At 37.1% G+C, this 17,527-nt stretch overlaps 1 protein-coding gene across 1 annotated transcript; it reads right to left on the bottom strand.

Annotated features, from left to right (window-relative positions):
• Window positions 1–4,124: 4,124 nt before the first annotated feature.
• LOC121367379 (malate dehydrogenase, mitochondrial-like) lies at window positions 4,125–17,491 on the bottom strand. Its single transcript, XM_041491521.1, has 8 exons — window positions 17,373–17,491; window positions 14,551–14,803; window positions 13,115–13,224; window positions 12,202–12,330; window positions 11,382–11,486; window positions 8,200–8,271; window positions 6,509–6,661; window positions 4,125–6,091 (listed from the first exon to the last, which is right to left on the bottom strand). The coding sequence occupies exons 1-8, from the start codon at window positions 17,442–17,444 to the stop codon at window positions 5,966–5,968; spliced, it is 1,020 nt and encodes a 339-aa protein (XP_041347455.1). The 5' UTR covers window positions 17,445–17,491; the 3' UTR covers window positions 4,125–5,965.
• Window positions 17,492–17,527: the final 36 nt, after the last annotated feature.

Genomic DNA, 17,527 nt, shown 5'->3' with positions numbered 1-17,527 from the left:
ATCTCTAGGTGTCAAGTTTACACAATATGCTAATCACTTCACCGTGACACAACACCCATACGTGTGATAATTGAGAAACGCTTCCAGGAGAACTTAATTAATAAAGGAATTACAACTCTATTCCTAACTGGTTAATTTTTAATTAACCCTTAACTACTCATTCAGTAACCTTGTAACACAGAATTAATACTGGTACCTATCACAATAAAGAAAATAACCTACAGTTTACCTAGGTCCTCTAGGATGACTGGCTAAGCCTTAATAATTATTTAGAACAGTGAGCCTACAGTTTACTGCGTCAGATGACCGGCAGCACCATCTAAATAATATTGGTATAATACAGTATTAAAATATTTAAAGTCACATCAAGGTTATACAACAGAGCAGAAAATATATAATTACCAAGTCCAGCCGGACTAACGTTCCCCGGGGCCGTCCAGTATGTTTCTCCCCGATATCTCTAAACCCTAGCTATTTATTATAAAATCGAATATCGCCTGGGGATACATCGCGGCACCGAATACCTACAAGTGATATTTCCACAGCGACCAAGACGACAATTTTCCTTAGATGGCCAGACTTGCTGATGCCTAGTCGCCAAAATCACGGTTGTAAAAATCGCACTCGCGGAGGTATTACGTAACTACTGGCCACATGGCCTCCGCACCTGGGCTGGGTGTGTATTAGGCACAGCTCGACCACGGTTGCGTGGAGATATTACGTAACAAGGTGCCCACCTGGGCTTAAGTGCATATTGGAACTGCACACGGCCCTCTAAAACAATATGAAAACCGGTAACTCCAAAAAACTTAACATTTGGTAAACAACAAAAGACAACTCCTATATACACCAACATAATTTTGCATTCCTAGATATATTAGACCTAGGACCTGCATTCCTAGGAGATTAAGTCCGGTCAGACAACTGTTCCTGCATTCCGTTTACACCGGCACAAAGTCGTAGATAGTGTCAAAACATTTCTGTAGCTCTTTCCACTGTTCGGTAGTCAGTCGAACGCCGCGACGGGAGGGTATCAGTTCTTGATCACAATACCACCACTGACGAATATCCACGCCAGCATAACTACGTTCGACGTAGACGTTCCCACCGAGATGCTGCGGTACACTCGATTCTCGTTTGAAGGTGGTCAGTTCCAACCACTGTTTCATCGTCAGAGAAACGTCTTTCTTGGTTGGAAAATGTTTTCCACGGTCCTCGTCGAACTTACGAACGTGAATGGCAATGTCCCCCTTCCACCGTTTAGCCACGACGTAGACGTTACCGCCAAGGTCTAGTTGCATCTCGTTTCGTTTTCTTAGTTTTTGACAAGGCCCTCTGTATTGTTATTGTTATATCTCGATGCCATTTTATATATTATTATATTATATATCGTAAGTATCATTCATCAACGGTATACGTCTTCTCTCTAGCAGTGTCGCTGAGCGAATGGCAAGCGTCCTGAATCTGGGTTTTGTATAGGTCCCATGGTAGCGTCCCCACGCTATCTCGAGGTCAAGACGTGTCTGAAAACGTTCTGGGATGACTCGTGGTGTTCCCACGCCATGACCATATATGGGCACGTTTCAAACGCCGTGGAATTTTCCACTCCCCGTTGACTCACATATGATTGACACACACATCAAAACGATTAAACCCATCTGTAAAACGACTGTCGCCCCATCTGTTTAGACCCCCGACGGTTAACACACTCATAAAACCCACGCTATCTTGCCATCCGATAGCCATTAACGACTTCCCCGCCATCTGTTTTCTGTAATGGTGGAATTCCAATATATTAGGTCTATACCATATCGGGTGCATTTTGTCTTTACCTTTTATTGTTTTTTTTATCTGAAAAGTTACTGGATCTGAATTATTGCAGTTAATTGCATTCAGTCGAGATGAAATCGTCATTCAATAAAATAATATATCTTTTAAAAATTGTTTAAGAGTTTTATCTATTCACGGGATGGGCGGGACGTAGCCCAGTTGTAAAGAGCTCTCCTGATGCGCGGTCGGACTGGGATCGATCCCCATTTGGGCTATTTGTTGGTGCAGCCAGTGCACCATGACTAGTATATCAGGCCGTGGTATGTGCTATTCTGTCTGTGGAATGGTGCATATAAAAGATCCCTTGCTGCATTAAGAAAAATGTAACAAGTTTTCTCCGACTACATGTTCGAATTACCTAATGTTTGACATCCAATAGCCGAAAGAAAGAAAGAAATGTTTTATTTAACGACGCACTCAACACATTTTATTTACGGTTATATGGCGTCAAACATATGGTTAAGGACCACACAGATAATGAGAAAGGAAACCTGCTGTCGCCACTTCATGGGCTACTCTTTTCGATTAGCAGCAAGGGATTTTTTTTATATGCACCATTCCAGACAGGGTAGTACATACCACAGCTTTTGATATACCAGTTGTGGAGCACTGGGTGGAACGAGAAATAGTCCCACCGACGGGGTCCAATAGCCGATGATTAATTAATCAATGTAGTCTAGTGTGACAACTATTCACGAGAACCCCCACCCCAGCTAAAAAGTATTTTGGGTTTCTCTTTCACAATACGCCATTATTTTACGCAATGTATGGCTCTGTTTTGGGTTACTAAGAGTAAATTGGCAAACTACAAACGAGCCCAAAGACGACCAGTCACTGAACGATGGCGGCATGTAGCTCAATGGTAGTGCTCAATTGAGGTGAAATGACTTGCAGAATCGAAGGTAGTAACATCCAAAAATATCACACCTTCTCAATGTCGCCTGGTCCATACTGACGACGGTCTGCCAAGTCAAGCGGTTTATTGGAAACTGTTCTGGTGCATTAACGATGTTCCTAAACGTTTCGAAGAGACGAGCTTTTTGCAAACGGGTCTCCCATCCTTCATTATTCTTGTAGACATTAATCGACATTTTACACCAAGACATTCAAGTGGTGACAATGAAAGGCAGCCGTCACTGGTTTAAGCCTACTTCCATTAAACTACCTTTATGTACATCTAGTGAATATATCACTCCATTCTAGGTAGACTCGACTACCGGCAGTTCCTCCCGCAGCTTGAGACCACCGGCTACATCGGATCCCCCTAGACGCCAACCTTTGCTAGGACAGGTATCAACCTCCTTTTTGGGCTAGTTAGACTTTAAATTTTTCGATCGAGTCAAAATTCTTATGTTTATTTTTTTATAAATAGTCTAACGCATTTTATTTTGGCGCCCGATCAATTGCTCAAAAATCACCTTTAAAACTTTTCGGCCGAGCAGTCTCAACTATTTTGGGTTAAATGTTAGAGTCCAGACATGTTTTTGGATGCAGTTAGTCTTTGTAGACATAGGTATTTGTCAGGCTTCACCGAGGAATCGAAACTTAGCCAATCAGAGCACGGCTCCCACTCGGTGATACTTCAAGTTTGCGAAGTGTCTGCTATTCGGTCCGCGCTCGCGTTTGACCGCACTAAATGGCTTTATTCCAAAACCTGCCCACTTCAAACTTAATCCCCCCCCCCCCCCCGAGGTTGGTCACTGGCGAAGTCAGAGGCTAAATCCGTGGTAGGCGTGCCTGAACCTTCGTGGATAGGGGCACGTTAATAGTTTCCCATCCCATCTAGGTAGAGTTTGGTTTCTCTGTAAACGTGCCAAGGTTAATTTTGGTTAAAACACACTGTCCTGGGCAAACTTCACCTACCTGGGTCTCCGTCCAGAGAAGTGGGTTAGTGGTTAGTGGTTAGTGAGAAAGAAGTCAATGCAGGCCATACATCTATCCAAGTCATTACAATTCGCTCTGGGTGGGTGCCGGTACGGGGATACAAGTCAGCAGAGCGTCGCGGTATATCTTGACTCGTCATCCTCAATGCAAAATCACAAACTACTGTGTGTTACAACTGCTGGGTGTTTTTTTTTTTTTTAAATATATATTTTTTTTTCATTAGCAAATGGTCTCATTTGCATGTTCTCCGAGTCGTATACAGCTTTTTATGCATTAGTAATAACACTCCTAGGAAACAATTGGGTAAAGGGTGGGTGTGAATGATCTAATAACACAGTGTAAGACAAATAGTGCACGTCGTGCTATTAACTGATTTCATTACATAGTACAAAGAAAAACAAACACTTAAAACGGTTTCATACTTTTAATGTAAGCCTTGTCTACAAATACCACCTTCATCGACAGCACGTAATAGTTATTTACAAGGTAATATTAAAATATGTCGGGCGGCCCAAAAACACTACCTCTTTACTGATTAATAACTTATTATAACGTATTTATACCAAGATAATAATAATTTTGTTTTGCACCCGTTACCATATGGTTATTACCCATTTGTGGTAAACATTCCATGTATACAGGTTGGATGCCTTTTAAATAGTGACAGAATCAAATCATAAACAGGAAGTGATTTTGATACTTAATATAACCCTATTCACAAATTCTAATTATTTTAAATGAATAACATTCACTCATAGCTTTTCATCAACAGCAGGATGGATTATCGAAACCACAAAAAGCATCCCTCATAGTATTTTGAAAAAGTATGTATAAATTAGTATTCAGGATGATCCAAGTGCAACAAAAACCCATGGCTTTCTCTAACCAACATTATGTGATTGTACGTTTTTGTCCAATATTCCTCAAAAACAACGGATCATTTAAGATCTTTTCTGGGCAGTAAAACCAGTTTTACCACTGAAAATTCCCAGGTCAATGTGACATAAAGTATAGACTAGCTACTTAGTTGCTACAGAAGTTCACTCATCTTGTGTATGGAACTGGGTGAAATGACAAATTATTTAAATTGAAAAAAAGAACACAATTTAATTAAGCTATATTAATCGCTAAATTTGATGATGTTTTGCCAATATGTTAGCTCAAACTTAACAGGTACATTCATAGGCTTTATTCATATCCTTTCAAAGGGAATTACTATTTGGTCAACATGTGCTGTCGATGATCAGGATTGATACGAAGATAAACTAATCTGACATCAGCTGAATGGCAAATCATTATTAAGGCTGGCTGAATGGGACGCCCCTGCCTTATATCACAACTGTAACTCAGTAGTTTTATTAATTAAAACATAAACGACACAGTCAATCACGGAACATGCAGCTACATACAAGTGAATGATGAAAAAACGAAACCCCAGTGCATTGATTACATATACAGAGCTGTTAGGATTTGATCTTTCATGACTGAGAACATGGTTGCTTCTAATGTCTGCTTAAAACAGGAACACATTTCCCCCCTTATTTCTGTCAACTTTGGCAAACAACCAGTTGGTGCATACACTATCAACTTTTCAAGACCAATTGTTTAAAAAAAGTTAGATCACACCTTTTAATAAAATAAAAATGTTAAATAATAAGTAATTAAGAAATGTCATGATGCATAAATTTAGAAAAAGTGTACCAAAATATTCAAGTACAAAACTGTTTGCTGAGAGTTGGTTAAAACATCCTTCACAAGTTATGAGAGTAGTATACATTCCATAAGCATAAATATATTACACTAATTACAACTACTATTCTGTTAGTACTATATACCAGGCATTGAATCTGGGATTCCACCATGGTTATAAAAATTATGTAATGTAGATGTTTTGGCATTTATCTCATGTTATGCTTCCGATGCAAAATCTAGGATTCATGGAAGCACAGAGTTCGCAACCTGTTCACCATCTCAAATTTGTATTTGTGTAACTCCTTCTACTCTGGGACATAGTAACATCCAAAAGTAAAAACGATTATATGAACTTCTATACAAGTGAGCATAAGAAAAAGCACCGCAACTGGCATTCGTGTCTTAAATAAGATAAACCGTATGCATTTGTATAACCGGATTCTGATGCTAAAGCAGCCCACCCATAATAAGGTGAGAAACAGTTGGTGGTAAGATCAAAGTTGTCTTCCATGTCAGATTTGTCCCCAGAAAAACACAACACTGTACATCATCTAAAAGTCTACTTGAGAACAAAGTCTTCGCCCTTTTTAATGTTTCCCTGTAATTCAGGCATTGCTTCTTTAAGAAGTCCCACTTCATATTCTATCAGTTTGCCAAGTCCAAGATTTTTCTCCAAACCATTCTTCTGCAATCAAATGATTGTAAACATTGTAAATAATATAAAATAAAGTTATTAACTACAAATAAAATTAACAGATATTTGTCACAAATCTTGAACAATAAACATTTAAATTAATTTTGTTATTATTAGTCTCCCCCACCCGTAAACGTAACATATAGTGATGACAAAACAACATCCAATAACTGAAGGTATCATTAATCAATCAACAAAGAAACAGAAGAATGCATAAAGATATCACATATACACATCAGTAGATATTTTTTCTTTTAAGACCAAGAGTTTTGCATACAAAATTGCCGGTGCTTAGTAAGCAATCAATAATTTTTTTTTAAACCAGCTGGCAAAGGAAGCTTTTTAAGGAAAACAAAAATCTAATTATTTGTTAAGAGTTGAGCATCAATCTATTGAAGTCTTACTTACTCCTAACAAGATTGGTGTGGCGAAGTATTTGGCTTCCGTTTCTTCCGATCGGACGTAAGCACATTCCACTTTGCCTTCCATACCATTCAGAGCTTCCAGCATGGCCATGGCAAACTTTGCTGCAGCAAACGCCATTGAGAGAGTGGCCGAACCCTGGGACGAAAATGAACAACTACAGATGACGATATCAGTTACCAAAAACCGTAACACACTCGAACAACTTAAATTTTTTCCGCTAGACACCATGGTCAAATTCCACTAGTCTCTACTTCTGTATATAAATTTGTACTAACAACACTAGAAAGAAAAAACAAAATCCAACGCTTGCAAAAGTCATTATCACTATAATGGATAACTGTAATATGTATCTGTTTATTTCATTTGGTATCCCCAGTAAATTAATATAATTTTATTTAGTGTACAACTAATATATATATTTTTTAAATAGCCTTTGGGCATGGAGAGAGTAACCATTTAATAGCCCCATGGTAAATCAAATACTAGCCATGGGTGTTGGGCTCTCATATTCTAGAAGCCATGCTTACGTGTAACAACTCCACTAACTGGGACGGTTTTCAGATGTCACTACCAATAGTGCATTAATGTCACCACTGCAGGATATAGGATTTCAAATTTCAAGGGAAACACTTTTTCAGTTCCATGGCTTGTGATCATGGAACTGGTTTTAGGTTCTGCTGAATAGTTGTACTCGATATAATAATCATGGGAAACAAAATTTCGGTTCTGTGACTTTATCGACACAGAAAGAAAGAAAGAAAGAAATGCTTTATTTAACGACGCAATCAACACATTTTGTTTACTTTTATATGGCGTCAGACATGGTTAAGAACCACACAGATTTTGAGAGGAAACCCACTGTCGCCACTTCATGGGCTACTCTTTCCGATTAGCAGCAAGGGATCTTTTATTTGCGCTTAACACAGGCAGGATAGCACAAACCATGGCCTTTGCTGAACCAGTTATGGATCACTGGTCAGTACAAGTGGTTTACACCTACCCATTGAGCCTTGCGGAGCACTCACTCAGGGTTTGGAGTCGATATCTGGATTAAAAATCCCATGCCTCGACTGGGATCCGAACCCAGTACCTACCAGCCTGTAGACTGATGGCCTCACCACGACGCCACCGAGGCCGGTTTACCGACACAGTACCAGAAACAATCATTTCCGTGAAATCTAAGGCCTGCACTGCTAAGAAATATACCTATTAGTTAAAACTAATATCATGCCATTAGGTTAGATGGATGGACAAACAAACACAGACTGTAAGCAGTGTTGAAATCTGGAAATGATTATTATAAAACTAAGCCCCGCTTTAACTAAAATATCTGCATCTTCAAGTTTATTTTTTATTTATTGAGCTCAAATGTATTTTGAATTTACTGATGTTCAAAAGGAACTTTACATGGCATGAAATTGTATTCTAGAAAACCAATAAACAGTGGAATAAGAAAGTATCATGAAGTTTAACATCTAAATGTCACAGTGTACTTCGTGATACATGCAAAGTGTATGTAAGGTTTCTAAATCGGTTCTTTTTTATCAGCAACAATATTTATCAAATTATTCAAATGTTATGAATATAGTTTCTTTTCGACATCAGTATAGTTTACCATACTTGCGAGATGGTACAAAATGTGCATGTGGGTCATGAGATGGCAAAATTCTTACCGCACCAGCTTTGGCTTCGACAACCTCTGTACCAGCATTCTGTATCCTCTTGGTGATCCTCACACGGTCATCCTGGTCAACAAACAAATTTTGTCACTTGTAACCGTTCATACCCCAAAATTAATATCTACCTATCACAGCATGAGTCAAGTTTGTCTTGTGAAATAAATAACAAAGAATTTGGGATTTCGTTCTTAAAACTCACCTCAGTTTACAGAGATAGGTTAAGATTTAAAAACAAAAACAAAAAATCTTAAAGTAATTAGTAAATGGCTAGTTCATTGGTGTAAAAAACATATTCAAGATAGTAATATATTATTGATTGTACCATGCTTAGAATATGGCTAATATATTTAAAACCACCCAAATTTAATTTTTATAATGTATTCTGCTAAAGTATGTATGCAACAAAATATTAACGTTACTGCCTACTCTTTGTGAATAAAGTGTATGTTTACCTGAAAAAATAAAATGGGGTATACACTGTGATATAGAATAAAGTGTATGTTTACCTCAGGAAATGACACTGGGGATGTACACTGATATAGGATAAAGTGTATGTTTACCTCGGGAAATGACAATGGGAGTGTACACTGATATAGGATAAAGTGTATGTTTACCTCGGGATATGACACTGGGGGTGTACACTGATATAGGATAAAGTGTATGTTTACCTCAGGATATGACACTGGGGGTGTACACTGATATAGGATAAAGTGTATGTTTACCCGAGGAAATGACACTGATGTAGAATAAAGTATACGTTTACCCGAGGAAATGACACTGATGTAGAATAAAGTGTAAGTTTACCTGAGGAAATGACATTGATTTAGAATAAAGTGTATTTTACCCGAGGAAATGACAATGATTTAGAATAAAGTGTATGTTTACCCGAGGAAATGACACTGATACAGAATAAAATGTATGTTTACCTGAGGAAATGACACTGATGTAGAATAAAGTGTAAGTTTACCTGAGGAAATGACACTGATGTAGAATAAAGTGTACGTTTACCTGAGGAAATGACATTGATTTAGAATAAAGTGTACGTTTACTGGAGGAAATGACACTGATTTAGAATAAAGTGTATGTTTACCGGAGGTAATGACACTGATGTAGAATAAAGTGTATGTTTACCTGAGGAAATGACACGATTTAGAATAAAGTGTACGTTTACTGGAGGAAATGACACGATTTAGAATAAAGTGTACGTTTACTGGAGGAAATGACACGATTTAGAATAAAGTGTACGTTTACTGGAGGAAATGACACTGGTACAAAATAAAGTGTATGTTTACCTGAGGAAATGACACTGATGTAGAATGAAGTGTATGTTTACCTGAGGAAATGACATTGATTTAGAATAAAGTGTATGTTTACCCAAGGAAATGACACTGATGTAGAATAAAGAGTAAGTTTACCTGAGGAAATGACATTGATTTAGAATAAAGTGTACGTTTACCTGAGGAAATGACATTGATTTAGAATAAAGTGTATGTTTACCTGAGGAAGTGACATTGATTTAGAATAAAGTGTATGTTTACCTGAGGAAATGACACTGATACAGAATAAAATGCATGTTTACCTGAGGAAATGACACTGATATAGAATAAAGTGTATGCTGACATGAGGAAATGACACTGATTTAGAATAAAGTGTATGTTTACCTGAGGAAATGACACTGATGTAGAATAAAGTGTAAGTTTACCTGAGGAAATGACACTGATGTAGAATAAAGTGTACGTTTACCTGAGGAAATGACATTGATTTAGAATAAAGTGTACGTTTACTGGAGGAAATGACACTGATTTAGAATAAAGTGTATGTTTACCGGAGGTAATGACACTGATGTAGAATAAAGTGTATGTTTACCTGAGGAAATGACACGATTTAGAATAAAGTGTACGTTTACTGGAGGAAATGACACGATTTAGAATAAAGTGTACGTTTACTGGAGGAAATGACACTGGTACAAAATAAAGTGTATGTTTACCTGAGGAAATGACACTGATGTAGAATGAAGTGTATGTTTACCTGAGGAAATGACATTGATTTAGAATAAAGTGTATGTTTACCCAAGGAAATGACACTGATGTAGAATAAAGAGTAAGTTTACCTGAGGAAATGACATTGATTTAGAATAAAGTGTACGTTTACCTGAGGAAATGACATTGATTTAGAATAAAGTGTATGTTTACCTGAGGAAGTGACATTGATTTAGAATAAAGTGTATGTTTACCTGAGGAAATGACACTGATACAGAATAAAATGCATGTTTACCTGAGGAAATGACACTGATATAGAATAAAGTGTATGCTGACATGAGGAAATGACACTGATTTAGAATAAAGTGTATGTTTACCTGAGGAAATGACATTGATTTAGAATAAAGTGTACGTTTACCTGAGGAAATGACACTGATACAGAATAAAGTGTATGTTTACCTGAGGAAATGACATTGATTTAGAATAAAGTGTATGTTTGCCTAAGGAAATGACACTGATGTAGAATAAAGAGTAAGTTTACCTGAGGAAATGACATTGATTTAGAATAAAGTGTACGTTTACCTGAGGAAATAACACTGATTTAGAATAAAGTGTACGTTTACCTGAGGAAATGACATTGATTTAGAATAAAGTGTATGTTTACCTGAGGAAATGACATTGATTTAGAATAAAGTGTATGTTTACCTAAGGAAATGACACTGATGTAGAATAAAGAGTAAGTTTACCTGAGGAAATGACATTGATTTAGAATAAAGTGTACATTTACCTGAGGAAATGACACTGATTTAGAATAAAGTGTATGTTTACCTGAGGAAATGACATTGATTTAGAATAAAGTGTATGTTTACCTGAGGAAATGATACTGATACAGAATAAAATGCATGTTTACCTGAGGAAATGACACTGATATAGAATAAAGTGTATGCTGACATGAGGAAATGACACTGATTTAGAATAAAGTGTATGTTTACCTGAGGAAATGACATTGATTTAGAATAAAGTGTACGTTTACCTGAGGAAATGACACTGATACAGAATAAAGTGTATGTTTACCTGAGGAAATGATACTGATGTAGAATGAAGTGTATGTTTATCTGAGGAAATGACACTGATGTAGAATAAAGTGTATGTTTACCTGAAGAAATGACACTGATACAGAATAAAGTGTATGTTTACCTGAGGAAATGACACTGGTGGTGTACATTGTGAAATGACTGGTATAATTGTAATACCACTATGGCCTCCAATAACTGGAATATGGACTTTACTGACATCTAACCCCTAAATTAAAACAAAAAACACCTGTAAAAGTAATGTAATTTCAAACTGCAAAACAAATAAAGTACAAAAAAGGGCAGAAAGATTAGTTTTCTTTTGTAAATGAAACACTGCAATGTATTTGTAAACTGATTAATCAGAGCAAATAATAACTGAATTAGCACAGTAAATCAAACTACATTCTGATAAAAGTTACATTTTCAAGGTCAGGTTTTGGCATGAGCAAAATCAAGGCGAGGAGCAGCTCACTGACCAGAACCCATTTTAAACAAACTTTATTAAATTTCTTATTGCAAGGTGATCAATTTGCCACTATCCCCAAAAAATTCCAGTAAGCTTGGCATGGTCCAATAACAAATGCAACCCTGGTCCATGGAAAGTTTTGGGTATGATGCTATGGAACTGAATATGTACAATGTGTGTGCTGCATACACCTGCTGTCCTCCAGAAAGAAAATGGGTTAGGTTTAGGTTTAGGGTTAAGAAAATCATATAGTAATAATAAGTGTCATTAATTTTGTCAAAAGGTTAACTTTATAAATAAAAAAATTCTGCACATGATGCCATACCCGTTTTACCCTCTGGCAGAAACTCTGCCCCAAAGATATCAGAGTGAAATATTTTTGAAGGATGGATATAGAACCAAAAGATTCACAAAACATAATATACTCACAATCAAATTAAGTAAAAAGTGACAAATTGTATATTAAAGTACAAACCTTTTCTGCAGCAATGAACGTGTTGGACCGCACTGTATCAAGAGTTGTAACACCAAAGATTCTCTTTTCAAAACCGCTCACACCATTTTTCTTGTATATCTCACACGCAATTGGGACAGTAGAATTCACCTAACAAAAAACAGATTAGATCCTGTAGTGAAAAGGCAGATGTAACATTCTAGATAACAGAAAACAAATTAACTGGATGCATATTCTTATTTGTCAGTTTGATAAAAAAAACAAGAGAAGAAAAACAGAAGTCTAATGGGGGATCTAACTGCAGGGCTTAAAATAGTAGCGGTCTGTAAAACGCTGACCAGCTTTTACCATCTTAGACCTGGCAGGTCAAACAGAAATTCACCTGCGAAAACCACCCCAAAAATTACAGATTTTTCAACAGACAGATGCACAAATGTGCCATCTGCTATTAACTTGTGATTCTCTTATATTTAAATATCACAATTCTTTAAAACACATCTCTTAACTTTTAACTGTTCCAAACCCTACCCCTCACCGTGACCATGTGCCATTTTACTTGCAGCAGGACACATTTAAAAAATAACAGCAGCAGCAGTGTTCAACAAATGAGAAAGTCACTAGTCCCCACAGAAGCTTTGGCTAATGCCAGATGTATTACAGTGATACAGTGAATCATTTCCACTAGCCCAGACCAAAAATTCACCAATAACTGGGACCAAGGGCTAGTGCAGCAGACCATAGGTTATTTTCTATTTGGAGCTCTTAATGCATACTGGTAATGTGTGTGTCAGCAGATGTGACCAATAATCATAATGACGTACCAGTATACCCTTTTAAGAGACCCTACAAACCACGCAAGACAAACACTAAAAAGTAATGAATTTCAAATAGTTAACAAACTTGTAACACCAGGGTTTAGTGTTATTACACTTACTGGATTTGTGATGATTCCTAGCATAGCACTTGGGCACACCTTTGAACAGCACTCTGCAATATCCCTCACAATAGAGGCATTTGTGTTGAAGAGGTCATCGCGGGTCATACCTGTTCAGCATAAAGTGTTTAAAGAAATACTATGACAGAACCAGTATCATAGGAAATAATCGTGAGCTCTTCATATTCATAAACATACTTATCTCTATACATGCACTTAAACTAGGTAGATAAGTAGCATAAGTTGACTTATGTATGTTTATGAAAACAAGCTCAGGACATTTCGAACAGGGAACATTTTGCTCAGTGTCATGTATGGATCATAACGCAACTTGCAGAAATCGCTGCACAATTTTAAAACATTAAACAGTAGTTGCTGATCAATTTTCAATTTTATTACAAATAATACCAATCAAGATTTTAAGAACAAAATGTTCCTGTTCAACCAATATAAGGTGGCTGTTTACGTTTATTCATTAATAATAATAATAAAATACAAGTAATTTTGCCATCTTTATTTGTATGTTGCATTTATTTATTGTGAGAAAGTATATAAACCAGTCAATAACAAATAATGTGTAATCAATGAAAACGTATACACGTTAAAAATTAAAAGTATTAATATCAAAACAAAAACACACTATAGAAATTATTTTCGTCTACCGTTCGAATGATCGAGCCAAAAGTATTTATTTTGATAAACAAGACAGTCTACAAACATCTTGCTCATCGACTGTAAGTGTATCTTAATAACAATTTCAACATTTCTGATAGGGACGCCCTAATGTAAGACAATATTACTCCCACGTTTGTCTTCCTCGTGTTAAACAGACAAATCCGTCCTCCTGCTGACCAATAATGATTTTCATTGTCATACAGAGTTAAAGATAGTGTGAACATTTTTTTATTTTATTTTTAAATGTAATTTAGTACCATAAAATTCTATTTGGCCTAATAAAACAGTCATAACAGTTGTTCTCTAAGAAAGGTGACAATCATAACAAAATGATCCACTGGTATTTACCGGTATAATACTTATTAATAACAAAACAAACAACAAGCATAAATAATCTGGTATAATAAAGTATCTGGATTAAAAATCCCATGCTTCGACTGGGATCCGAACCCAGTACCTACCAGCATGTAGACTGATGGACTAATCACGCCGCCACCGAGGCCAGCATCTCAGGGTGAAGTCAAGTTGATCAATACGAAGTTTTGACTCACTTCGTCCGCTGGCGTGAGGCCTACACACACACACACACACTATGTAAGTAACTTTGTTAATGCAGTCTTCTTCCTAATATCATTTGCTTTATTTACTATACATGTTTTGTTAGATAGAGAATTTAATAAGCTAATCAAATATTAGTGGGTTTGGACAATTACGTTGGGAAATGTGTAAATATGACTACACAAAATGACAAGCACACTGACCTGGTTTCCTGGGAACCCCGGCAGGGATGAGGACTAGCTTTGCTCCCTCCACACATTCTTTGAGGTTGTCTGGACCCAAGTGACCAGTGACCTTGGCTTTTGTTTCAATATGGCTGAGATCAGCAGCAACCCCTGGTGTGTGAGCTATATCATAAAGTGCAAGATGCGAAATGAGCGGCGAGTTCTTCAGCAGCAGAGATAAAGGCTGTCCTATTCCACCAGACGCACCAATCACTGCAACTTTGGACTCTGCCTGGAACAAGGAGGATTTATCATGTTACATGTGTATGTTTCTCCATGTGTGTGTGTGTATGTGTTTGTGCACGTGCAGTTACGAATATATCGATGAACTGCGAGAAACAAACCTCAAAATAACAGCAATTAAAAAAACGAAAACAAATTAAACATGATTTGTTTTTCAAATATCATCCTGGCATGTAAAATTAAAATAAACAAAAGGCTCTGCTATTTAATTTTCAATTTAAATGTTCAAATGAGTCAATAAAAATTATAAAATTCTGAAACATCTCTTTATTAATTTGAGGAGAATCATTTTTGTTTAAGAAAATCCAATCAAAAATCTACAAGAAGATAAAACTTCAAAGCAAAAGTTGACGGATAGACGCCACATACATCAGTATTAGAAAATCTCCACTGATGAAGGTCATAATGGAGGAAAAATTTCTACTGAAATCTTTTAAATTTAAAACAATATGAGAAAAGATACTTTTGACAAAGGAAATAGTTGAGGAAATAATTCACCTTCGAGAAGACATATACTCAAATATAAGCATAAAAATTGTGTACTCAATTGAATACATTATATACCCATGAATACAAGAAAGAACACTAAGCAAACCAACAACAAATGCAAACTATAATAAATATGGGCATGAGTTTGACCCATACCCCCTTTCAATGGTTAGGGTAGTTTAGTCTTTAGAGCCTTTGATATTGAGGGGTATGGGTTGAACTCTTTCCTAAATATGTGTGTGTGGGACATGAAAGGTCAAATCGTATGGGATTTAGGGCCAAATAGGTACAATTTTGTCATTAGCCTAATGCAATTTGGGATGTGAATGACAGCTCACAGCAGGGATGAGTTCAGCCAGGCCAATCAGAAAAAGGTCTGGTAGACTAGTTCATGAATGAATGAATGTTTAACAACACCCAAGCATGAAAAATAGAATCCATGACGTTTCCCCCCCCCCCCCCCCCCCAGCCAGTTCGCCCCCAAATATTTGTCAGTTCGCCCCCAATTATTTGTTACTTTTAAACGATTATTGTACTGTTTCTTTAGAGGATGTTAAAGTGTGTCTGTGTGTGTGTGTTTCTTTTCTTAAAGGGGAGGGGTTGTTCTTCCACAATTTGGACTGATCATGAATCATGAGAATTGTAATACGGGGTTATATTTTTTTCAGATGTAATTAAACGCAGGGTGCCGAATAAGCATAGACACCGACCTTTATTTCACAAATTCACAAACCACATCATCAACATTTATTAAAACATCCATTCCTGCCAGATATGATCTGTTTTAAGAAGAAAGAAATAAAACAATGGTTAATCAGCTACATAACCTTGATGCTGATTATGCATCTTCGGCTAACACCTAAGAGGGCTTTGAACAGCAATTCGATATGGCCTCTTTTGGTGAGCATTATTGTAATTGAGGGATTATTGCGGGGGTTCTTTTGGCCACTAATTAGTAACCATAAAAACACTGACTGATTACAGTTAACAGGTTAACGCGTGATAATGGCCATAAAAGTGCGTACGACCAGCCTAGCCTGGCCTGTCATGACAGACGTGCGCTACAACAGCTTCTTCTGAATGTGCACGTAAAACCCTATGACCTGACCTGACCTGGCTAGCCTGGCATTTGTATTCAACACAGAACAAACATGTATGGATATATCAGAACAGAACTTTATTACACTCAGGCTGTTCCATGACCAATATAAAATTTTCATGACTTTTCAGGCCAGGAACATGACCCGAACTGACTGGGGGCGAACTGGTACCTTTGTAGGGGTGAACTGGTTATGCACGTGGGGGCGAACTGACATCCTATTTGGGGGCGAACTGACCTGGGGGCGAATTGGCTGGGGGGGGGCGAACTGGCTGGGGGGGCGAAACGTCTGGTACCCTGAAAAATATATCGGCTATTGGATGTCAAACTATGGTAAATGTAAGCAAATGAAGTTATATTCAACATCAATATAAAATTTCAACAGGACTGGTTCATGCGCTGCATGGTAAACCAAATGGTCACATCTGGAACCAATCAAATTGTTCACGAACGATAGCGAAATGTTTGCTAGCTGAACTTGGGGAGGGTTCACCTTGTCCACTGCCAAATTAGCCAAATGTGGCTACAATATTTAGCATTTGATTAACAAAATTTTCTTTAAATTAACCACATTTGTCATGATTTGAATAACTGTCAAGGAAATACACCACTCATGTCTGACATGTGTCTGATCATGTGAAAATATATTTTCAGTTTGAGCCTTCTGCCTTGCATAATTTTATTATAACGTTGACCTTTAATGCACTAATCTAGATCAACACATCTTATGTCTACCAAATAATCAAATGTACTACAAAAAAAAAGACAACAAAAATAAGTAGGCCACCGAAATTAAGCCTTATTTTAATACGTGAACCGTGAAGGTCGTCGTTTTTATCGAACATGACCGTTTCTGTCTTCAAGGTCATGTCATGACGCCATTCAACGTATGCTACTGCTTAGCTGTATTGCTACTAAAACCAATAACAAAATAAAATCATTCGTAAATATATTGTAAATCCAGCGGTACCTTGGAACTTGTCGAAAAAGCATTTTTAACAATGAAAATGAGCTGCGAGTGACGAGCGAACCTGGAAAACATCTTTCAACCGGTAAATGGCGTCTGACAGGAAGTGCACCTGCTATTTAGTTCCTGTCTGAAATATTGGTCGTGTGTTCATCCGC

This window comes from Gigantopelta aegis, chromosome 3 (genome assembly GCF_016097555.1).
Source record: "Gigantopelta aegis isolate Gae_Host chromosome 3, Gae_host_genome, whole genome shotgun sequence".
Classification (NCBI taxonomy): Eukaryota; Metazoa; Mollusca; class Gastropoda; order Neomphalida; family Peltospiridae; genus Gigantopelta; species Gigantopelta aegis.
The sequence above is the reverse complement of the archived record's forward strand: the minus strand, read 5'-3'. Positions and strand labels throughout refer to the sequence as shown.

Bases quoted from the DNA above. Each gene is read 5' to 3' on its own strand.
- LOC121367379 (XM_041491521.1), bottom strand. From the start codon at position 17,444: ATGTTTTCCAGGTTCGCTCGTCACTCGCAGCTCATTTTCATTGTTAAA. The intron at 14,804-17,372 runs GTACCGCTGGAT...TCCTTGTTCCAG, and splicing joins CTTTTTCGACAAGTTCCAAG to GCAGAGTCCAAAGTTGCAGT. The intron at 6,092-6,508 runs GTAAGTAAGACT...ATTTGATTGCAG, and splicing joins CCACACCAATCTTGTTAGGA to AAGAATGGTTTGGAGAAAAA.